The sequence below is a fragment of the Eupeodes corollae genome, chromosome 1 (assembly GCF_945859685.1).
Source record: "Eupeodes corollae chromosome 1, idEupCoro1.1, whole genome shotgun sequence".
In the NCBI taxonomy this organism is placed as follows: Eukaryota; Metazoa; Arthropoda; class Insecta; order Diptera; family Syrphidae; genus Eupeodes; species Eupeodes corollae.
The window spans coordinates 155,356,240-155,381,177 of NC_079147.1; the positions used below are offsets into that span (position 1 = coordinate 155,356,240).

Here is a 24,938-nt window from a genome sequence, read left to right on the forward strand (position 1 = left end):
GCACATTCCACGACATCCATTCGATAGATGGAAAAGTCGTTAGTGAAGAGTTCAGTACTAAGGATATCAGGTGTGAGGTTGGTTTCGGTAAGGGCAAAGATGTCATAAGGAAGGTTTTGGGAGTTGTTAAAGACGGCAGAAGTTTTAGACCTTAACCCTCTTACATTTTGATAGTAAAGGCTAAGACATTTAGGTTTAGTGGTCTTTAGGTTAGGAGCGATAGTATTTCTTCATATCTGCACGGGATTTTTGGATATGAGATAGTCGTTTTGAAGAGATAAAAGACGCAAAAGAGGTAAGGTCTTCTCTCACTTTTTGAGGAGAAATTTCAAGGCCATCATGAAATTTCAAGAAAATTTCCATAAGTGCATCACGTTTGGTAGGGAGGCCTTCTTGGGAGATTAAAACCTTAATGTTTGTATTTGTTTTACCTTCAAAGCAAACAGAATCTGGTTTGTCGTGCAGGAAAGCTAGGTAAAGACGAACATTATTGTAGATTTTGTGGTCTCTAAGACGGGACATAACATACCGATCATTAATATTGGCCTCAGATAAATGTTTAGTTAATTTAACATTTGGAGGGATCATTGGGTTAAGGAATCCTTGAGGTTCTTGGGAAACTGATGAAGAAGAAGTAGGGTTAATGGTGTGAGAATGAATGAAATTTGTATAAGCGGGTATTTTAGCAGGAGCATCAACCATCGGAGAGCAAAAACCAAGACCCGGATGAGAGGTTTTAAAAGAAACTCGTTTGGGTGGAGGCTTTACAGATGTGGGAGAAGTTTTTCGTTTAAGGGACGAAAGTTGGTTGGAGAGAGAAAAGTTTGGAAAGATTTGTGTTTTAAGGGTCCAGTGAGTTTCAATATTTTTTTTGGGATAAGGTTTGATATTAGGTTGGTGATTAGGTTGGGGATTAGGTTTAGGACTAGGTTTAAGATTAGGTTTGGGATTAGGTTTGGGATTAGGTTTGGGATTAGGTTTGGGATTAGGTTTGGGAATAGGTTTGGAATTAGGTTTGGATTTGTTAGACTTAATTAGATTATTATTGCTACTTATACTGGAAAGCCGCATTTGTCCAATTTGTAAGTATCCTTTTTGGTGATGAAACATCCAGTTATATTTGGAGGGAATCAGGAACTTGAATCTTCTTCCAGACAATTGAAGACATTCGCAGATATTGACACAGTATTCTCTTTTGAAATAGGAGCGAACCCATGTAGCATCAGCATATCCGGGACAATTATTAAGCACGAACCATGTATTATTTGCAGATTCAAGCCTGCTTAGTCTCAAATTCCAGTCCGATAACTTCCAGGAATGGCCACATTTGTTAATTATTTCGTCCTCTGCAATAGTATTCGCTGAGGTGGTTTGTTGCAGAGAATCAGCAGCCGGGTTTGCCGCAAGAATTTCATCACGAATGGATACGTTCGTGATATCACATGACGGTATGCCGGGTTGTTTAATGATGTCGTAGAGAAGCGATTCAATTTTTTGAGTTTTAACATTAAGGCTTTCAAGCTCGCGGTACACACTCGTATATTTCTGTTCTTGATTGCTTATATCGTAAGCAATAGATATGAGTGCCGTTGAAACCCGAGTAAGCATACAATTAATGTTTTCAAATTCGTTAACGAGTCTGAGGTTTGTCACTTCACTCATTTGATTGGAGGAGGGGGAGAGCCGTGATGACGAACTTTGCAAACAGCAATCAATATCAGATTTTAGTAGGTTTAACTGGTCAGACAAGTTTTTTTTTAGATCGTTTGCCGACCAAGTTAGCACCTTTAACTTATCGTCAATGTCTACACGAAGAGAATTCAACCCACCTATGACGTCACAATATTGTTTTTCCAAAGAACGTATCATGGAAAGGCACTCCGTAGACGATTGTTGACATTGGATGTTTGAGTCCTCAACACTGTTACAAACATGATCAAATTTCTTGGAGAGATTAGAAATTTGATCTTGGCAAACCGAATGTTCGTTAGATAGGGATTCTTTTAAACATTGAATTGCAATCATAATATCCGACACAGATATTTTATTGCATTCATCGCAATAAAACGCAAAATTGCGTAGATAGTCTTTTAGGTAAACACTCGCCTTTCTGGCCAAGCCAGCACAAGAGGGGTGTAAGTATTTCCCACAAAGGCCACTGCACTTTAATAGTTCCGCGTTTGAGTCAACGATGACACACATTTTATTGGCGCACGACATAATTAATCAAAAAATAAATAATATGTTTTTTTGTTAAAGTTATTGTTTAGTTGCTTTTAATTTTTTCTATGCTTGTTAGTACACAAGAAGAAAAAAATGCTGGTGTAATGGGAAACGGCGATGGGCAGTAAAGTAGGTCGGGTAAGAATTATCACACGCGCTGCGAGTATATTGATATAAATATTTTTTTTTTTTTTGATTTGTAATTGATTAATTGGGGTCGGTAAAAAGGTGGCAAAGGGCAACTGAGGAGCGAAAAGAAAATGCGACTGCACTTGACGAAGGTTAGGTAGCTCTTAAATCTCTCGCGACTGTCTCCACAAACTCTCAAACAGTCCACAATTGTCGATCATCTCTCAATGAGATGACGGAACAGTTTAACATTCACCTCATTTGGGTGCCGGGCCACAGAGACATTCCGGGAAATTGCAAAGCCGATGAGCTCGCCAAAAACGGAACACCTTCTGCCTAATGTTAGACAAAAACATAACATAGGAACTAGGAACACCACTTGCTACATGCAAATATCTTCTCAAGCAATATGCTCTAGAAACAACAAATGCTAGATGGTCACAGAGTACCACCTGCCTATTAACCAAGCAAATATGACCAAGCATTGACTTAAAACGGTCAAAAGGCTTGATATCACTGAGCAGACAAAGTATAAGTTCTACAATTGGAGTAATAACGGAACACTGCTTCATAGGAAGACATGCTCTGCGGCTAGGGCACTACACAAATGACTTCTGTAGAAGCTGCATGGACGAGGAGGAAGAGAAAACGGTCCAACACCTTCTATGTACATGTCCAGCACTCTCCATTAGAAGGAATTACTTTCTCGGTAATCCCTTCTTCGATAACACCAGTGAACTGGCAACGATTGACACAAAACGTCTCTCTAACTTTATTAAAAGTACAAAATGGTTTGTTTAAATTCATTACTCTCCCATGAGTAACCTCATTAGTGGTATTTCAATGGACCCTTGAGGTCTACGTGCGTCAATGACATCTGGACAGCCACTCCAACCTAACCTAACCTAACTTTGTCTTGCTTTGACAGCTAACTACTGTATAGCCATTGTAATTACGTTACGTTTTGCAAATTCATGGGTCGCGATTAATATCGTAAAATATCTTAAACCGGGTAAGGAGCCTTATCAAAAGCCCGATCGACCCATAGCGTAGATGTGGTTTTGCCATTAATATAGTCAGGAATTTTGACTTTTAAACATTTGTGTTGAGTAAATGGTGTGTAATTTTCAAACGTCAAACTATCATCTAGAGGCGTTAAAATAATTTATATTAACCTACATATATTTATCTAAACTATCTTAAAGTCAAGAATAATTTGGTGGAAGTGTTTTTTTTAAATAAACTTAACAGAAATGGTTCAGAAACGGTCCGAATGCGACGCTGCCATCCTCGTTTTTAAAAGTCAAACAGCACGGAGTCAGCTTTCGCCCAGTTAACCCAGTTCTAAAAGTGAAAACGACTATTATTTCTTCATCGTTTACTATTTTCTTCTTTAATTTTGAAGGCTGTACTTGACTACAATCAACAATGCCCACTCCTCCTCTTTATTTGCACTAAGTTCTTCTGTTATGAAATCCTCTATATTGGAAAATTTGGCTCGATGAGTTCAATCAAAAATGAGCGAATCATACAAACATTCGAAATGAATATTTCATGGCTAGTTTTTGTATTTTGTTGCTGAGCCCGTTCCTTTCTGCTTCTTTAAATATTTATTATAAAAGTCTCTCAAATTTTTCAATTCTGTTTATACAAAATCATCTATAAAATATAAAAAAAGCTACTAGTCAAATATTTAAGGTTTTCTGCCTTGAACTTAAAATTATAATTTTACTAACCTTCCATAAGAAGTTATTGTAATCGGTCCAAATTTTCGAATTGAAAATTTCAAAAGAAATTAAAATTTTACTGAACAGCCAACTGCAGAATGTCAACGAAATTCCATTTCGTTTTACTGATGACGTTCCAATTTTGTACTGTACCGATAACATCATTATACAAAATTACTGATGAAATCAATAGTAAAAAGTACGTGCCAAACCCCTTTAGTATCGTTAATGTATTGACTGCTGTAGACGAAGGAAGGTCTGGAGATTTCATGGGAGGTCTAGAAATTTCAAGGGAGGTCTGGAAATATCAAGGAAGGTCTGGAGATTTCAAGGGAGGTCTGGAGATTTCAAGAGAGATCTAGAAATATCAAGGGAGGTCTGGTGATTTCAAGGGAGGTCTAAAGTTTGCAAGGGAGGTTTAAAAATATCGAGGGAGGTCTGGAGATTTCAAGGGAGGTCTTTAAATATCAAGGGAGATCTGGAGATTTCAAGGGAGGCCTGGGGATTTCAAGGGAGGTCTGGAGATTTCAAGGGAGGTTCAAAAATATCGAGGGAGGTCTGGAGATTTCAAGGGAGGTCTGGAAATATCAAGGGAGGTCTGAAAATATCAAGGGAGGTCTGGAGATTTCAAGGGAGGTCTATAAATATCAAGGGAGGTCTGAAAATATCAAGGGAGGTCTGAAAATATCAAGGAAGGTCTGGAGATTTCAAGGGAGGTCTAAAAATATCAAGGGAGGTCTGGAGATTTCAAGGGAGGTCTGGAAATATCAAGGGAGGTCTGGAGACTTTAGGGGGGGTTGGAGATTTCAAGGGAGGTCTGGAGATTTTAAGGGAGGTCTGAAGATTTCAAGGGAGGTCTGGAGTTTTCAAGGGAGGTCTGGAGATTTCAAGGGAGGTCTAAAAATATCAAGGGAGGTCTGGAGATTTCAATGGAGGTCTGGAGATCTCAAGGGAGGTCTAGAAATGTCAAGGGAGGTCCGGAAATTTCAAGGGAGGTCTAGAAATATCAAGGGAGGTCTGAAAATATCAAGGGAGGTCTGGAGATTTCAAGGGAGGTCTATAAATATCAAGGGAGGTCTGAAAATATCAAGGGAGGTCTGGAGATTTCAACGGAGGTCTGGAGATTTCAAGGGAGGTCTGGAGATTTCAAGGGAGGTCTGCAGATTTTAAGGGAGGTCTGGTTATATCAATGGAGGTCTGGAGATTTCAAGGAAGGGTTGGAGATTTCAAGAGAAGTCTGGAGAATTCAAGGAAGGTCTGGTAATATTAAGGGACGTCTGGAGATTTCAAGGGATGTCTGGAAATATTAAGGCAAATATAAACACTGCCAAACTTGCATAATTTACAATACTTTTGTTTACCAAATATGCATTTGTATAAATAACGGGCAGTTACCTCTTTCTAAAATTGCTGTATTTTTTTTTATCTCTCGTATGATCATGTTATTTTGTATTGTTGTCAACAATTTTGCATTGAATTCGATCTTTTTCGATGATCAACCACCGAGGTTACAACATCTGGTAATACTTACTTACTCAAGGTGGCGTTACAGTCCGGGGCGGACCTGGTCCTCAACCAACATGCGTCTCCAGCTCGGTCCCAAGCTAGCTGTGTCCAGTTTTGCACGCCAAGTTGGTTGAAGTCCTCTCCCACCTGGGTGCGCCACCTGAGTCACGGTCTTCCTCTACTGCGCCGTCCCTCCGGATTGGATTCGAAGACGTTCCGGGCGGGAGAGTTGATGTCCATCCGCTCTACATGACCTAGCCATCTAAGCCGTTGGACTTTAATTCTGCTAACTAGGTCAGTGTCGCTGTACAGCCCGTACAGTTCGTCGTTATATCTTCTCCTCCATTCTCCATCTATGCGTACGGGACCAAAAATCACCCGAAGAATTTTTCTCTCGAAGCTAATCCTAAGACTCTCTCATCTTTCTTTGACAGGGTCCAAGCCTCAGCACCATAAATGAGAACCGGGATGATGAGTGTCTTATAGATGGTAATTTTAGATGCTCGAGAGAGGACTTTACTTCTCAATTGCCTTCTAAGTCCAAAGAAGCAGCGATTTGCAAGAGTTATTTTTCGTTTGGTTTCAGCCAAAGTCCTCAACTACCTCAAAGTTATAGCTGTCCGTGATGAAGTTTTGTCCAAGACGTCGTTGTTCAATGTCCTTTTTTGATGACAGCATATACTTGGTCTTGCCCTCATTGACCACTAAACCCATCTTCTTCGATTCCGTCGCAATGCTCAAAAACGCTCCACTGACATCACGCTTTGATCTTCCAATTATGTCAATATCATCTGCGTATCCGAGTAATTGGATATACCTTTGGAAGATTGTGCCTCTAGTGTTGACGGTTGAGTTTTGCACAATTCTTTCCAGAACGATGTTGAAGAAGTCGCATCGCCTTGTCTAAAACCTTTCTTGTTATCAAATGCATCGGTAACATCTTTTCCGACCTTGATAGAGCAGCGTGCATTCTCCATCGTCATTCTGCACAAACGGATAAGTTTGACAGGGATGCCAAAACTAGACATTGCTCTGTAGAGCTCTTCCCTTTAGATGCTATCATACGCGGCTTTAAAAGCGATAAAGAGATGGTGGGTATTGATTTGAAGTTCCTGGGTTTTTCCAAGATGTGCCGTAATGTGAATATTGGTCGATAGTGGACTTTCCTGGTCTGAAGCCACACTGATAAGGACCAACCAAGTCATCGCCTGCTGCTTTGAATAGTTCGGCAGCGATGCCGTCAGTTCCAGCAGCTTTGTTTGACTTACGTTTAGATATAGCTATCTTCACTTCGTCAAGGTCGGGTAGGCGAAATTGTTGATCTGCATCGCCGAGGTTGAGTGGTTCTATCTCCTACGCGTTGACTATTTACGTTGAGAGTTTACTTCAAGCTTAAGTCATGGCTCAACTGCATTCACGACAAGACTTAAGTCCTCACAATTCTGCTTAATACACACCAACCTACCTTTCACAAAAATAAAAAATACAATTTTCTAAAAACAAATCATTCATTAGGTATGAAAAAACAAATCTCAGGTAACGTTCGCAACGACTGATTTTTGTTTACATTTGAGTAATATATTTCAATTATTTATTTCAATATTTTTATACTTCCAGTCGCTCTTAGATTCCACACTTAATTTTCGTACAGGCAGCGCTACCTCGGTCCGCCTTCCGTAACAAAATTTTGTGTTTCATGATAGGACTATTCAGAATATATAAAAAGGAATCAGTGAAAAGATTCGTTTCACTTTTGAACAATCAGGAAATTTCAATGACAGAAATTTTAAATGATGGTTATAGACTACCTGTCAAAAATTCCAATGTTTGTTTTCAATGATAAAAACCAATGGCTCATGACCAAAGACAACACTGGGACGACACCAACCCACATGGGACTCTCCAGGTGATAATGCTTCCTTAAATGTTAAAGTTTGGTCCAGCGATGTAATTTGTCCGTACTTTTTGAAAACGACATAAGTGAGGCGGTCAACGTCAACAGTGAGCGCTACATAACAATGGTATCTTATTTCTTGTTACCCAAATTGAATCATATAGACCTAGGCGACATGTGGTTCAAGCAGGATGGGGATACGTGCCACACAGCAAATTGACATTTTCATCATCTACCCGCAATTTTTGAAAAACCCTATATATTTACGAACTGTCATTTTCATATTCTCAGAAGTATAAGCTAAGTTTCTCATACAAATTTCTCAAAATTTTTGTATTCAAATTAATAGGATATAATTTTTTTGATTTAATTTATCAAGAATGCTCTATCTCACTTCATAAAGGAAGAAGAGATATTCGAAGCTAATTTGCTAGGTAAAAACAAATAGTGGTTTATGTTCATCATAGACACACCATATTTCGTTCTCTTGTTTATCAATCCGCCCGAGAAACTTTTCAGAAATATAAACTGTCCAAAGAGTCTCTACCCGTCAGTGTCAAACACAAATGCATGTGGTGTCATCAATCAAATCAAACAGGTCTGAAATCGAAAAATTGAATTCTGTTTCTATCTGAAGTTTCAGTTCTTTTTATTTAATATTTAGGCGGTCAAATTATAATTTTTCTAAATTTTAACGTGTAATATAAAGATACAAATAAATGTCTGGATTTAATGTTCCCGGTTCAGCTCCAGCAGGAAGCGCATTCAGCTTCGGAACCACACCAAATACTCAACAACAGAATACCTCAGCCGTTGCAAACCAAACTCCTGCATTCGGAGCTATTTCTTTAGGACAAAGTGCTCCAGCGGCTGGAGCATTCAGTTTTGGAGCCCCAGCTGTTTCTTCTGCACCAGCTCAAGCTCAGGGAACCACATCGTTTTCATTCGGTGCGCCTGCCGCATCGACAGCTCTTGCTGCTCCGGCAGCAACATCAAGTTTTGGCTTTGGTGCTGCTCCAACCTCACAGCCAGCTCAAGCGGCAGCCGCACCAACATTTAGTTTTGGAAATCCCAGCACGAATGCTGCAACTTCAGTAAGTCTTGCCCAACCCTTAGCATCAACAAATGCTACTCAAGCCGGCGGCACATCGTTTTCGTTTGCTGCAAAACCAGCTACAACATCTGCCAGTCTTAATTTTGGAACAACTACAACTGCAGCCACCCCATTCACTGGATTTAACACAGCCGGAAAAGGTTTGGGCACCACCAACGTTGGTGTTTTTGGAACTAAACCCACATTCAATACCCTTAACACTTCTCTACCAGCCACATCAACAGCAACAGCTGCAGCACCATTTGTCGGCCTCGGTGGCTTAGATGTTGCTTCGTCTCAGCCTAAATCAGGGGAATCGAAACAGGACAACGTCAAAGTAAAGGAAACATTAGTTCCGGAGGAAATCGCCAAGACCGTTGAAGTCCTCAAAGCCCACATAAAAAACCAGAAAAGCCTCAGCTCCGACATCGGCCGTGCCTCCACCAGTAAGCTCTCGAACGTCTCCAGTGAGATTCTGTCCTTTCAATGGTCACTTCAAGAAATCTCCAATACCGTCGAGACAAACTACAGCCAAATTAAGCTCTTGCGCAAAGAAACCTCCCGTGTTATGCAAACTGCAGAAATGGCTCAACGTACCCAAGACACCCCAGCTGGCCTGCAGTTCGAGAACTCCGCGCCCTTTCAACTTTTCCAAAACCTCGTCCAGAAATACGAAACTGATTTGATTAATTTTCGCCACCAAATTGCTCTCACAGAAAAGCACATGCGTTCGTTGACCACTCCACAAGCTGTTTGTCCCGACGACATAAAACGAGGATTCAAACAAATAAACGAAAGTTTCGTCTCCCTCGCTGGCCGGCTCAACGAACTCCATCAAAAAGTCGAAGCACACAAGGAACAATTCCTCAATTTAAGAAAGTACCGCCTTCGTGACTCGTCGAATGTATTCGCAAAGCTTGATACCGTCGACGCCGATATGAATACCTCAAAAATCACATCTGGACCGACACCGTTTTCGAACATGGGTGGCATTAGTGCTCTGGGCAAGACCATGTCTAGCATGGGAGCATCAGCAGCTGGCCAAACTGGTAAAACTTAATACACCAACAACAACAACAAAACTATCAACTAGTTTTTTAAAATTTATTTTGAAACATAATAAAAAGATCCATTGTTTTTCAGTAATTGGTTTCGTTTTATTTATTATTCTATATTTTCTGGGCCAATAACATAATCTTCGAACAATCTTTAAATTTAAAAATAATTAAACAAAACCACATCTAAGCTATGCGATGAAGAAAATGGTTTATATAAAAGAGGAAAGTACAAACAACACGGTGACATTTTTGTAATAGCTTGTATCGAAGAAGACTGGCATTTTCGAATTCGTAATCCAGCTTTGTTCTTTATTTCTTTACAACTTGAATGACATCTTCGTCTTGCATTATATGACTGATGCCTACTCTTTGTGGTGAGTATTTTGTGGAAGTTCCCCAAACTAATGCATATTTAAATTGAGCAGCGAGCGTCCGATGAATCGAATGGCAGACGTGTTCAACACTAACACCCTGAAAATAAAATAAAAACGTAAGTAAATAAGTTAAGGCACATTAACTACATTAAGAAGCATTTAATATAATCTATGTTCAGACAGTTAAACTTGTCTTTCTATAAATACTTTCTTTGAAACATAGTTGTGATGGTTAATTCGGACAAATCCTGGAATATGTTCTTCCATTACAAAAATACTTAAAAGCTATTTTTAAATTAGACAAATAATTTTAACTTATTTAAAATGAACCACAAATAATTTATTCTGATGCTTAGGATATGGAAGGATCTCTTCTGCAAACAGATCTAACGTCGACGAAGAACATAACTGCCAAAAACCAAAAATTCCTTCTTTCCGACTTAGACGAAGTAAAATTGCCATATCTAAGCAGAAGTTTAGCAAAGCCGCTGGAGCAGATAACTTAAAAACCTAGATTTTCAAAGTAGCCAGAGATAATTTGGTTAGGAGTGTGCACACAATTGTCTGTAAAATATGGTCGGGAGAAAGCATACGCGATGAATAGACCTCAGTACTGTTTTCACTTCTGTAAAAAATACTACCGAACTTTTTGATAGCAAAATACGCTTTAGACAAGATAATGGTGCCCCCATGTGAATTCTTTAACATCGTTCTTGGAAGGTGAACGAAGAGCACCCATGACAACACAAGGGGCAGTAGCTTAAACAAAATCTGACCAATTACCCTCATATGCTGCTGACAGACATTGACATAATAAGAACTCAGCGCGATTTCAATGAGGCTTTTGTGAGTATTGAGACAGAAGCTACAAAAATTGTCTTAATTTTATCATCACCGACCTGCTACGCGCTGCAGAAGCACAGGCTTTGACTAACAGAAACCATACATAATGGTGATCGGTGACATGAATGCACGTACTGGAGACAAACAAATTAATGCATCGAACAATGTCATATCATCTTACAAAGTAAAAGAACACAGAAACTCGAAAGATGCTATTTGTAACGCTAATGGATACTCTTTTGCCGAGCTCTGTCAAGATAATGATTTGTTTGTCTTAAACGGTTGCTTTGAGGGTGATGTAGATGGGGACTTCAGCTACATCAGTGGACAAGGAAAATCGGTAATAGACTACTGCGCTATTTCTGGCAAATGACTAGATTACGTCCTGATCAAACAACCGTCAACCAGATTGACCACATTTCGATCGACGCACGACACTTCTCCAGTATCCAGGATGTCCGAACATTCCGAAAGGCCAACATTGACTCAGACCACTACCTCGTTGTAGCCAAGGTACGGCTACGGATATCCCGATCCAAGCCAAAACAAGGAAGTACTGTGAGAAGATTCGACGTTAGACGGCTACAATCGGAAGAGACTGCCATGTCCTTTTCCGATCGAGTCTCTAATAACCTCTTAAGGAGTCCTATGCTTCCTGCATTAAGCATTGAAAACCAGTGGCAACATTGCCTTGCAGCCATCAGAGATGCCGCCTCTGAAGTGCTATGTTTCACACGGCCACCACAGAGAAACCCCTGGTTTGACGACGAATGCCGGCAAGCGTACGCAGCGAAACAAGAGGCATACAAAACGACGCTGCACAAAAGGACTAGAGCTGCTCGCGAACTCTACGAGCAGAAGAGGAGAGAGGAACACCGGCTTCTTAGATGGAAAAAAAGAGAGCATGAGAAGCGCGCGATCGAGGAGATAGAGGGATGTCAAAACAGGAATGAGGTTTGTAAATTTTACCAAACGGTAAAAAAACCTCTCAAGGTTACCAGCCACGAACCGAAGCCTTTAAAGACGATCAGGGGAACATCGTAGTAGAACCGCAGTCGATGCTGAAAATATGGAAAGATCACTTCTCCAAATTGTATAACGGCAATGACGAACCGAATTCCGCTGTAAGGGAGATAGAACCACTCAACCTCGGCGACGCAGATCAACAATTCCGCCCACCCGACCTTGACGAAGTGAAGATAGCTATATCTAAACTTAAGTCAAACAAAGCTGCTGGAGCTGACGGCATCACCGCCGAACTATTCAAAGCAGCAGGCGATGACTTGGTAGGGAGCATGCACCAACTCATCTGCAAAATTTGGTCGGAAGAAAGCATGCCCGATGAGTGGAATCTCAGCATAGTGTGCCCGATACATAAGAAAGGAGACCATCTAAACTGCGCCAACTACAGAGGCATCAGTCTCCTTAACATTGCGTATAAGATCCTCTCTGCCGTATTATGTGAACGTCTGAAGCCATTCGTCAACAACCTGATTGGTCCTTATCAGTGTGGCTTCAGACCAGGAAAGTCCACTATCGACCAAATATTCACACAACGGCAGATCTTGGAAAAAACCCAGGAGCTTCAAATCGATACCCACCATCTTTTTATCGATTTCAAAGCTGCGTATGACAGCATCTATAGGGAAGAGCTCTACCGAGCAATGTCTAGTTTTGGCATCCCTGTCAAACTTATCCGTTTGTGCAGAATGACGATGGAGAATGCACGCTGCTCTATCAAGGTCGGAAAAGATCTTACCGATGCATTTGATGTCAAAAAAGGTTTTAGACAAGGCGATGCACTGTCATGCGACTTCTTCAACATCGTTCTGGAAAGAATTGTGCAAAACTCAACCGTCAACACTAGAGGCACAATCTTCCAAAGATCCATCCAATTACTCGGATACGCAGATGATATTGACATAATTGGAAGATCAAAGCGTGATGTCAGTGGAGCATTTTTGAGCATTGCGACGGAAGCGAAGAAGATGGGTTTAGTGGTCAATGAGGGCAAGACCAAGTATATGCTGTCATCAAAAAAGGACACTGAACGACGACGTCTTGGACAAAACGTCACCATGGGCAGCTATAACTTTGAGGTAGTTAAGGACTTTGTCTACCTAGGCACCGCTTTTAATGCAGACAGCGACAATAGGGCTGAAATCAAGCGAAGAATAACTCTTACAAATCGTTGCTTCTTTGGACTTAGAAGGCAGTTGAGAAGTAAAGTCCTCTCTCGAGCATTTAAAATCACCATCTATAAGACACTCATCATCCCGGTTTTCATTTATGGCGCTGAGGCCTGGACCCTGTCAAAGAAAGATGAGAGCGTTTTAGGATGCTTCGAGAGAAAAATTCTTCGGGTGATTTTTGGTCTCGTACGCATAGTTGGAGAATGGAGGAGAAGATATAACGACGAACTGTACGGACTGTACAGCGACACTGACCTAGTTAGCAGAATTAAAGTCCAACGGCTTAGATGGCTAGGTCATGTAGAGCGGATGGTAATCAACGCTCCAGCCCGGAAGGTCTTCGAATCCAATCTCGAGGGACGGCGCAGTAGAGGAAGACCGCGACTCAAGTGGCGCACCCAGGTGGGAGAGGACCTCAACCAACTTGGCGTGCGAAACTGGAGACAGCTAGCTAGGGACTGAACTGGCTGGAGACGCATGTTGGTTGAGGCCCAGGTCCACCCGGACTGTAGCGCCACCTTAAGTAAGTAAGGATAGATTACGTTAATCATTTCAAAGTTGAACCAAACATATGGTCAGACCATATGCCAATTAAAGTGACATTTTCAAAAACAGATACAAATAAAACAAAATCAATTCATCTTCCATGAAAACTCAAATAGAAAGAGAGTAATAAAAGCAGTTTTGAGAACAGACTTGACCAAAACCTTGCTAAGATAAAAACCCAAACAGACCACGAATCGTTGGAAAAACTTATAAAATGCATCATAAAATGTTATCTAACTCCTTGCAAAAACGCTAAACAAGTAGGGAAACAAAAATGGTTCGATACTGAATGCAGAGAGGCGAGAAAACTATCTTTCAATGTATTCAACAAAATAAGGGATTCAGCTAATGTTGCCAAGCAAAGGCTAGTTGAAATTCAAAGGAGTATTGAGGCAATTACAAATCCTGAAAGGACAAAAGGACCGTACTGAGAGACCACTTCAGGGGGGTTATTATGCAAAACGAAACTCGTTCAAAATAACGCTTATTCGTTAAATTGCGATTAGAAAAAACGATTGTAGTGGCACTAAATCGTCAAATTGCGATTAAGAAAAACGAGAATCGTAAAAATGACGATACTCGTATTTTTATTTACGAGTGCCTTCAGCTCTCGTTCAGCTTTCGTTTTGGGGGTAGATGTCAAATGTCATTTATTTTTTTGTTTTTGTTTGGTTGGTTTTTGTTTTGTTAAGTGCGCAAAAAATGTAAGTAAATAATAAATAAAATTGTCAAAAAAATACAAATAAGTTATTTCTAACCTTCTAGGCCTACAATTAATGCTAAGCAGTTGGATTTGCTGGTAGTTTTTATGAAAACCAATCCAAACATAGCAAAAAATTACTTGCCGACGAACCAAGCCAAAGCCAAATCCAAAATTCTTTGGAAGGCTTTGACTGATAAGCTAAATGCATGCGGTCCTCCAGAGAAACCAATGGATGGTTGGAAAAGTGTAGGTTTCCTTAAAACAAAATATATTTAAGGAGTTTTTTTTTAATACTAGATGGAAAGGATTTCACTTTACTTACGTTGAACTTGAAAGGCTCATTGGGTTCTCTGAATCTCTTAAAACTCTTCTTTTATACGCATTTCCTCTTCTTCGTTAGTTTGGGATTCATCTTCGCTTTCAAGGAAATAGTCGCAGTGAAAAAACATTTTATAGAATTTATGCAAATTACATTTATTTTTGAAACTTCCTCGACTTTATTTATATTTTGACATTTGTTAATAGGAGTGAAGTTAGTTGCTCCTTTAAAAAATTATCATTTTTCGTTTTTGCCTGGCAACTTTTTTTTCTTTCTATTTTCGTATCTTATAATCGCTCTTCACCATGACTTTCGTTTCTTCTAGTTTCGTTTTTTCTGCCGTTCGTTTCGTAATTCATAATAAGGGCCCAGAAAATTGCTCAACCAAAAAACATTAAACATGTCTATACAATATGCAGAACCATTTGTAGAAAACGAAATTCTTGATGAAGATATATCGCAAGATGAGATAATTATAATAGTTCAACAAGCAAAAACAGGTAAAGCTGCGGGACTAGATCGCGTCCCAAGAGAATTTTACAAAAACGCAACAAACCAAATTCTTCCAAAAATATGCGAAAGTTTTAACTTTATTTTTAACACGGGCCAAGTACCCGACTCTTTCAAAGAAGCTTTAATATTTCCCATACATAAGTAAGGAGACTTAAATGATCCAACAAATTATAGAAGTATTTCGTTTACAAACGCAATAGCAAAAATGTTTACACCAGTGTTACTTTCACGTATAACAAAATGGGTAGACGGAAATAACCTCCTCAGTAAATACCAATCGGGTTTTCGCTCAGGTTTCTCGACAACAGATAATATCTTCATGATAAATACAACTATCCAGGACTTCCGACTACGTCAACGCAAATTAAACATTTTCTTCATTGATTTCAAGGCCGCTTTCGATACTATAGATAGAAAAGCTCTTTACTTCAAATTAAACCAACTGGGAATCTCGACCAAAAATGTTAAGAATAATTAAAGAACTTTACAACGTATCTAAGTCAGCAACATGGGATGGAACAAAAGCATCAGAATGGTTTGAAACTAAAACTGGATTTAAACAAGGATGTTTGTTGAGCGCCATGTTGTTTGTCCTTTTCATAGATGATGTGACATCTTATTTGCCGGAATCAACATAGCTAGTACAGTAATAAAATCTCTTCTTTATGCTAATGATTTGATACTACTTGCCGAATCACCTGAAAGCTTATAGTTGATGATTAGTAAGTTAAAGGAATATTGTAGTCTTTGGAATGTTACTATCAACATAGATAAATCTAAAGTTATGATAGCGGGATATACGAGAGGAAGTTCTTCACAAAGAGAGAAATGGTATTACGGTAGAGAAAATATTGAAGTCGTCAAAAGTTAAAAATACCTTGGAATAGTTGTAACTCCATCCTTCAATATGAAACAACATCTTGCATCAAAACTTATCACAACAAAAAAATGCAATTAATGTTAGTTGGAATCTACTATTAAAAAAGAAAGAGGTATCGAATTCAATCAAATACAAAGTTTATGAGGTGGTACTAAGTTCAATGATGTGCTATTGAGCCCAGGTCTGGGGTTTTCAAGAATACCAGGAAGTCGAAAAGCTTCAAAGATTCTTCATTAAAAAGATATGTCAGCTACCTAAAAATACACCAAATTACATAATTCATCTTGAAACTGGATTGGCCTCTACATATACACACTAAAACTCCATGTTGACTACATTATAAAAGTTATCTCAACCTATAGTCAAGAAAGATTACAACACATTCTAGGACTTTACGTTATTGGAAGAAACCACTCCTTTATACAAGTAGTACCCGTGGCATGATGGTTTGTGCGTTGGACTGTCATGCAAGGGGTCTTGGGTTCAATCCCTGCCTGTGCCACCTTAATTTAAAAAAATTAATTTTCGCGGGTACTGCCTCTTGCGAGGAATTGACAAATCCTTCAAGAGTAATTCTTGTCATGAAAAAGTGCTTTCTCAAACTAGCCGTTCGGATTCGGCATAAAATTGTAGGTCCCCTCCATTCCTGACAACATTACTCGCACACAGGAATGGTTGAGAGTTGTAAGTCACTAGGCCCTGGTTCACAACGGACTGTTGCGCCACCCCATTTTTTTTTTTCACTCCTTTATACAAAAATAGCGGAGTCAGTTGGTATAGCCAAAGACCTTTAGAACTAAAAATACAAATGTATGCAATAATAAGAGAAATAGATATAAAACGCAGAGAAAACTAAAGGGTGATTTTTTAAGGTTAGGATTTTCATGCATTAGTATTTGACAGATCACGCGGGATTTCAGACGAGCAACGCTTGCAAATCATTGAATTTTATTACCAAAATCAGTGTTCGGTTCGAAATGTGTTTCGCGCTTTACGTCCGATTTATGGTCTACATAATCGACCAAGTGAGCAAACAATTAATGCGATTGTGACCAAGTTTCGCACTCAGTTTACTTTATTGGACATTAAACCAACCAAACGAATGCGTACAGTGCGTACAGAAGAGAATATTGCGTCTGTTTCTGAGAGTGTTGCTGAAGACCGTGAAATGTCGATTCGTCGCCGTTCGCAGCAATTGGGTTTGTGTTATTCGACCACATGGAAGATTTTACGCAAAGATCTTGGTGTAAAACCGTATAAAATACAGCTCGTGCAAGAACTGAAGCCGAACGATCTACCACAACGTCGAATTTTCAGTGAATGGGCCCTAGAAAAGTTGGCAGAAAATCCGCTTTTTTATCGACAAATTTTGTTCAGCGATGAGGCTCATTTCTGGTTGAATGGCTACGTAAATAAGCAAAATTGCCGCATTTGGAGTGAAGAGCAACCAGAAGCCGTTCAAGAACTGCCCATGCATCCCGAAAAATGCACTGTTTGGTGTGGTTTGTACGCTGGTGGAATCATTGGACCGTATTTTTTCAAAGATGCTGTTGGACGCAACGTTACGGTGAATGGCGATCGCTATCGTTCAATGCTAACAAACTTTTTGTTGCCAAAAATGGAAGAAGTGAACTTGGTTGACATGTGGTTTCAACAAGATGTCGCTACATGCCACACAGTTCGCGATTCTATGGCCATTTTGAGGGAAAACTTCGGAGAACAATTCATCTCAAGGAATGGACCGGTAAGTTGGCCACCAAGATCATGCGATTTGACGCCTTTAGACTATTTTTTGTGGGGCTACGTCAAGTCTAAAGTCTACACAAATAAGCCAGCAACTATTCCAGCTTTGGAAGACAACATTTCCGAAGAAATTCGGGCTATTCCGGCCAAAATGCTCGAAAAAGTTACCCAAAATTGGACTTTCCGAATGGACCACCTAAGACGCAGCCGCGGTCAACATTTAAATGAAATTATCTTCAAAAAGTAAATGTCATGGACCAATCTAACGTTTCAAACAAAGAATCGATGAGATTTTGCAAATTTTATACGTTTTTAAAAAAAAAAGTTCTCAAGCTCTTAAAAAATCACCGTTTATATGATGAATCAGAAAATCGCCTTATATACCCGACATTGGTCTATAATCTCAACGAAAATAATTACTTCACCGATACAAATAGTTGCAGAAAAATATCTTTGTTATTTCAATCTTTGCTTCACACTTTGTAACCAACATGCTAGAGAGGACACGTTTCATTTCATAGGTATTTGCCCAATATTGAGAAACTGGAGGATCCAGTATTTTGAAAAACCAACATTAACCTTAGAAGAACTTAAAAAATTACTTAATGGTTCGATTTGGGACGTTATTTATAAATACTGCGAAGCAGCTTTGCACTACCGAAAACTAATTATTTCAGAATTTAATTAAATCACTTAAAATATTATAAGTATATGTTACTCACTCTGACAGACGGCTACTTTGGCCATTGTAAACTCTTTTTCATTTAAAGCATTGTAACACGATCATGTAAAATATTTAAAAACTGTTTAATAAATGAATCTATCTATTATTGGCTTTGACAAAAGCGGATGAAATCAACTTGGTTCGTTTCAAGAAAAAAAAAGATCTTCTCGTAAACTGCTGTCCCTATACATAGAAGGTGAGAGGAGGAGAAGATGAAACGACAAGCTGTTCAGCGACATAGATTTAGCCAGAAGGATAAAACACCAACTTTTGAGATGGCTGGGTTACGTAAAGCGCATGGAACCCGCGTCACCGGACAGCGCAGTAGCGAATGGCCACGGATTAGTTGGCGCGCACAAGTGGAAAGTGACCACACCCAACTTGGAGTGTGCAACTAAAAGCATTTCGCTAGAGACCCAGTAGTTTGAAGAAGTTTGTTGGGTGAGGCCCTCGTTCACACGGGCTGTAGCGCCACGTTAAGTAACAAAAAAATGTATCTAACCCAAATTGTACTCAAAAGGAGGTGGACGATTGAGAAGGTTTATTTAACTTGACCATTTGAATTACTCAACATTGGTTTTAAAATCTTGAGCATTGCAAAGATAGAGCGTGGTAAGGAATTACAAATTCGCGTAGAACGGTTGTAAAAACAATCTCTTTTTCTCAGTGGGACAGAAATTGAACTCTAGTGTAAATATTTCTTGCATCATCTCAGAAACCCAACATACATAAACTGTAACCATTGGGAAACTGATTTTGCGAAACTTGAAGAATTTGTGGCACAACAGAGCTCTTCAAATCTGATGGTGGTGTGAGATTTGAATGCCAGAATAGCCAATAAAGCTGGAAACGAAAACCGAATTAGAGGGATAGAGCGGAAGTCTAAAGATACAGTCTGTAACGCTAAGGGAGCAAAATTATTGGATGTTTGTAACTCTTACGGTCTTCGAATTACCAATTGAACGAGCTGAGCGGATAAGGAAGGCGAAATTACTTTTGTCGGCAATCAGGGTAGTTCGATAATTGATTACAGCCTTATTAGTGGTAATTGGAACGACCGAATAATTGAGTTCAAATTTGAAAATGTGCCCTTTTCCGACCACTTTCCATTAGTTGTAACTTGTGGACTTTCGATGGCAACTGAGGACTCAAACCCTATTAGACTCATACCAAAACTTAGGTGGAACCAAAAAAATAGAGTTCAATACCAAATAAATCTTAACACTTCCCTCCAAAGTTATCAGCAATATAATCTAAATCAGTTAGAAGAGGCCATGAAAGCATCATATCCGAGAACGTTGTGCAGTATTAGGAAAGCACACGAAAGCTTTATAACGCCCTGGTTTGATCAAGAGCGTAAAAGGGCCAGAAAATTATCATTTGGATGGTTAAGAGCTTATCGTCGCTCAAGCCATGAGCACTTTAAAAGACAATAAAGAAAACAAAATACTTTGAGACAGAAGCTAGACGGTTATCAAATTGTATGAACTCGAAGGACTTTTGGAAGTTGGTGAACAATTTGAATGGTAAAACCTTTAAAATCCATCCCAAGTTGAGCCCCTTGCTCAACCAATACGACCTCTTTTATAAAACCGCAGATTAAGACCAAGGTAATCCCAGAATGGCATACTGCCAGTTATGCTTCAAAAGTTGCATGATGTGGCACTTCCATGGCTGGAACAAATTTTCAAAGGATGCCTCCTTCTAAAACATGTGCCCATGTCGTGGAGACAGGTCAAAGTAGTTTTTATCCCGAAAGTGGGTAGGCGAGGTCACGAATCCGCGTACTGTACAACAAACAATCCATTATAAAGAATTTACTCTTGCCACCTTCCTAGACATAGAAGGTCCTTACCGAATCCATAGAAGAATCGCTCGTTAAGTTCGGTGTAGAAGACTTCATTCGAGAATGGATTATTTCCATGCTTAGTGGTAGAAAGATTCGAGCCACTCTAGGCAATACAATCGCAACAAAACACGTGAATAGGGAACACCCCAGTGTGGTGTTCTTTCGCCTTTTCTATGGCTTCTGGTCATGGATACAATTCTCGTTGAATTAGAGAGATGTGGAGTGAAGGCGGTAGCCTATGCGGATGATTTGGTGCTATTGGTGTCAGGAAAGTACACCTCTGTGATTAGTGAAATCACGGAGTCAGCTTTGAAGAAAGTTAGCAGCTGGGCCACTAGTTGTGGACTAGGAGTTAACCAAAGTAAAACTCAACTGTTGCTCTTTACCACCAAAACTAAAGTACCGCCCTTCACGCCACCTCGACTCAACGGTCAAATCCTATTATTGTCTTCCAGTGCAAAATATTTGGGAGTTATACTCGACCCCAAACTAAACTGGAAACTAAATATTGAAGTACGGGTTAAGAAGGCCTGTGTTGCCTTCTACGCCCGCAGCAAAACTTTCGGCAAAAAGTGGGGACTTCAGTCGAAGATGATTTTATGGACGTACACAGCCGTAGTACGTCCAATCTTAACATATGGTTCGATTGTGTGGTGGCCTGCTCTTAGCAAAGCCTATAATATTGATAGGCTAAAGAAGGTTCAGAGAACAGCTTGCGCGGGCACCACAGGGGCCATGCGTACTTGCCCAACCGACGCCTTAAACGTTATTTTGGATCTTCTACCAATCGACCTTTTTATTAAAAACATAGTTTCCTGCAGCGCTATTAGGCTGAAGGAATCAAACAGCTGGTTGTCAAAACCTTATGGTCACAGCGGCCATAGTGGTATCGTGGGAAATGAACGGGCTGATGAGCTAGCCAGGCAAGGATCGGCCCTTCATAGCTCACTTGCGGAAATGGTTAACATTTCTCTTGGTGATATGAAGGATAAAATCTTTTCTATCTACCAATCTGAATCAAACCGAAGATGGAGCAATTTACTCAACCTATGATAAAACCCGTTCAAACGATCTTCTATGCAGGCCAAGGCAAGACATAGCCAGGATTGTTGCGGTTTGTACCGGACATTGGCCTATAGGAGTTCATGCAGAGAAACTGGGTATCTCTTACAACACCTTTTGCCGTAGTTGTAGTGACCAAAGAGAAAGTGAAACGATAATCTATTTCCTCTGCAAATGTCCTGCTTTGGCAAACACTAGAATAAAATACTTTGGAAAAGCATTCTTTCACGAACTTGACGAGATATTTGAGACAAAGATTAGAGACCTAATCTTTTTTCTCAATGCGACAAAATGGCTCTAACATAATCGCTATAAAGCTTCTCTATAAATCTGTCCCTTTCAATCACAGGTCAAACGAGTGTTTGGTATCAAAACGGCGCACTACAGCGCTAATTGGATCTCAGGCTAGGTTGGATCGCCGTTTCTACCTACCTACCTGATCCCCTTGATTTTGGCAGACCATTTTAAAAATTTGCTAAACCCAATTCATAAGGGAAACAACTTTCATTTTGCACATCAGGGTATTTATAATGAAGTTTTGCACACAAATATAACCAACGAATAAGTAAATGCAGGAATGAAAAAAATGAAGGATGAAAAAGCGTCAGGCTCCAATGGGATACCAGTGGAATTTTTTAAGTATGGAACCGTTGAGTTAATAAGTAAGCTTAATGCAGTTTACAACGAGGTGTTGGAAACAGGTATGGTTCCTCAAGAATTTAGGGAATCAATCATTTTTCCGATCCACAAAAAAAGGAAGTTGGTCTGAGATGTCGAACTATCGAGGAATATCCTTTTTATATTCGTGTATAAAATATAACGGTCATCTAAAGAAGCAAAAAAAGTTGTTTCAAGGGTTCAGCGTGGACACCACCCCGCTTAACTAATGGTTTGGTGGGGGGTTTCCCATAAAGGTGAGTGAAAACCGAAGCAAAAGTATATCAGCAGATTGTTCTCGAGGGTGTTGTTAAGAGATTAACAAATACACTCTTCAACGGGAAAAGATGGGTCTTCCAACAAGAGTCTGCTCCAGCATACAAGGCCAAAACCACACAAGGCTTAGAACAAATATTCCTGATTTTATTGCAGCTTCACATTGGCCGTCGGGGAGTCCAGATTTGAATCCATTGGATAGCCTAAAAGCTGCTTTGTTAACAGCAGCGTCATCGACACAGAGCGTGTGGCTATAGACCAATGGCCACATCGTCCTGTAAACTAAAACAGATCATTGGTAATGCGATAATACAAGAGTCCAATGAAATATGCAAAAGGCTCAAAACCTGTGCCACAGTCAGGAAATTATGGGGGTCAAAATTCGACAAAAGTAAATCTCGTTCGATTATGCGCCTAGACAAAAAATCTCTACGAATGCTTGAAAGTATAATAACAGAAGAAGACACTGCTCACTTCCTATAAATAAAGTCTTAGGCAGACACTTTTTTAATAATCTTGCATATTTCGCAAACATTCTAGATAACAGCCTATTAGGTTTAATCAAAGCCTCTAAAAGACTAGAACAAGACAATCCGTAGTCGTCAAAGGCTTTAATTATTTCTTTTTCTTTAAGGGAAGATCAATATTTCGGGGTATTACAACAGATTAACCACGATCTAAGCGACAGCGTATTCCATCGTCAGCCCATCAACCTAAAGAGAATAAATATATCAGAATCATTGCAATGGACAGGCCTTCAAAACATCTTTACGAATTTCTGGCACTATTTTCAACCATTATAAGGGTAGTCATTAAAAAAAATAAGCGAATCCTATTTTTAAAAGAATACGTAATATATTATAGCTTCGCACAATATCTATCTCCTGAAACAGCTTTAGTTTAGTTACAAAATTGTATTCAAATCTTTTACTAGTAACATTTAAGTTAAAGCGAAGAACTGATAACGATTTACTTTAAACATAAAAAAAATCTTACCTTTCTTAAAATAAGGCCATCGTCAAAATCTGGAGGTGCACCGGGTTTCTTAGTGTACACTCGAATCAGCTGCAATGCCTCCCAAAGGGACTCTAGCAAATAATCAAGATTTAATTGCATATTACAACTGACCACAATTGAATTGTCTTCTCGCGCCAGCCGATCGACTTCTTCAATTGAAATCTGATCGATCTTGTTGTAGACATACAAACAAGGCAAGTAGACACGATTAGCAGTTACCACATCGATGAACTCATCTTCGGTGCAGTCTTCGCGAAAGAGCACTTCGGCGTTGAAAATTTTAAAGGAATGCAAAATAGTTTGCACCATTTTCTCATTGCAACGTGTTAGGGCACATGTTGCATTAAAGCTCAAACCACCACCTTTTTTTACTTTATAGTAAATATTGGGTTTACGTTTGTTCAATCGGATTCCGACTGATTCCAATTCGCGTTCTAGAAGATCACGATGGACATTTGGCTTAGTTGCGTCCAACATCATAACAACTAAATCCGCTGTACGTGCTACAGCTATAACTTGTCTTCCTCGACCTTTGCCCTAAGATTTAAAGGATTTTAAATAAATTTAAGAAAAAAACATGAGATTGTAACCTGGGCGGCTCCTTCAATGATTCCAGGCAAATCCAAAAGTTGAATATTTGCTCCTTTGTATTCAATTACCCCGGGAATACATGTGAGTGTTGTGAACTCATAGTTGGCCGCTTCGGACTCGGTTTTGGTAAGTGTCGATAGTAGAGTGGATTTACCAACTGACGGGAAACCGATAAGAGCCACGCGAGCATCTCCACTTTTTAGCACATCAAATCCATCACCTTTCTCGCCCTTCTTGGATGGTTCCAATAATTGGGAGCGATATTTTGCTAGTTTCGCCTTTAACAAACCCAAATGGTATTCAGTAGCTGTTGGGTATTGTAAGACAAATAAAGTTTTTTATATGAAACAAGTTAACCTATGTATTGAAAGAAGATCGGAGAAGCACAAGGAAAGGAAAACTTCCAACTTGCCTTTATTCTTTTGAGTTCTTGCGATTTCTTTTTCGATTTCGGAAATCTTTTCTAAAATGCCCATTGTTGTGGTTTTTTGAGTAATTTATTTTTGTATCAGTAAATTGGAATATTCATGAAGAATAAATGTTTTCCTTTTATATTTGCAATTAATTCGTTCGATTACTTTTTTAAGGCGAAGAAAACGCCGTATGCTGACCAAAAATACTCCATTACCAAGATCGGAATCTCAGACTGACATTTCGGTTTGCCTACAAGCTAAGTACACATTAAATGTGAGAAAGTGTGCGTGAAATGATGCAAAAACCAAACACATTCTCACATTTAGTGTTCCGGCCCATCAAAATGCTTCATTATAATCTGCAAGCACATCTAAATGCTTTATTTAGAATGTTTTGTGGCCTCGTTCAAAAACTAAACAATCCTAACCAGCAGAATGTGAAGTTCTGACATGGTTTTAAATTGGAAGATTTGTTTAGTTTTTTAATTTCATTTAAAATAAATGTTATGTTAATGGATATGAAATGAGATTGACCAAATACATATTTAATGATTTATTAGTGCTGGTTTTTATTTACTTAAATTATTTGCGAACGCAATATGAGCT

The 24,938-nt window shown here is 39.4% G+C and overlaps 2 protein-coding genes across 2 annotated transcripts; one reads left to right on the top strand and one right to left on the bottom strand.

Moving 5' to 3' along the window:
- The first annotated feature begins 8,056 nt into the window (after positions 1 to 8,056).
- LOC129938945 (nuclear pore complex protein Nup58) lies at positions 8,057 to 9,718 on the top strand. Its single transcript, XM_056046785.1, has one exon. It carries the CDS (start codon positions 8,199 to 8,201, stop codon positions 9,630 to 9,632), a length of 1,434 nt encoding a protein of 477 aa, XP_055902760.1. The 5' UTR covers positions 8,057 to 8,198; the 3' UTR covers positions 9,633 to 9,718.
- Positions 9,705 to 24,524, bottom strand: LOC129938946 (developmentally-regulated GTP-binding protein 2). Its single transcript, XM_056046786.1, has 4 exons — positions 24,332 to 24,524; positions 23,919 to 24,226; positions 23,308 to 23,865; positions 9,705 to 10,101 (listed from the first exon to the last, which is right to left on the bottom strand). The coding sequence occupies exons 1-4, from the start codon at positions 24,393 to 24,395 to the stop codon at positions 9,940 to 9,942; spliced, it is 1,092 nt and encodes a 363-aa protein (XP_055902761.1). The 5' UTR covers positions 24,396 to 24,524; the 3' UTR covers positions 9,705 to 9,939.
- Positions 24,525 to 24,938: the final 414 nt, after the last annotated feature.

Bases quoted from the DNA above. Each gene is read 5' to 3' on its own strand.
- LOC129938945 (XM_056046785.1), top strand. From the start codon at position 8,199: ATGTCTGGATTTAATGTTCCCGGTTCAGCTCCAGCAGGAAGCGCATTC.
- LOC129938946 (XM_056046786.1), bottom strand. From the start codon at position 24,395: ATGGGCATTTTAGAAAAGATTTCCGAAATCGAAAAAGAAATCGCAAGA. The intron at 23,866-23,918 runs GTTACAATCTCA...TTTAAATCTTAG, and splicing joins TCATTGAAGGAGCCGCCCAG to GGCAAAGGTCGAGGAAGACA. The intron at 10,102-23,307 runs GTAAGATTTTTT...TTTTATTTTCAG, and splicing joins ATGGCCTTATTTTAAGAAAG to GGTGTTAGTGTTGAACACGT.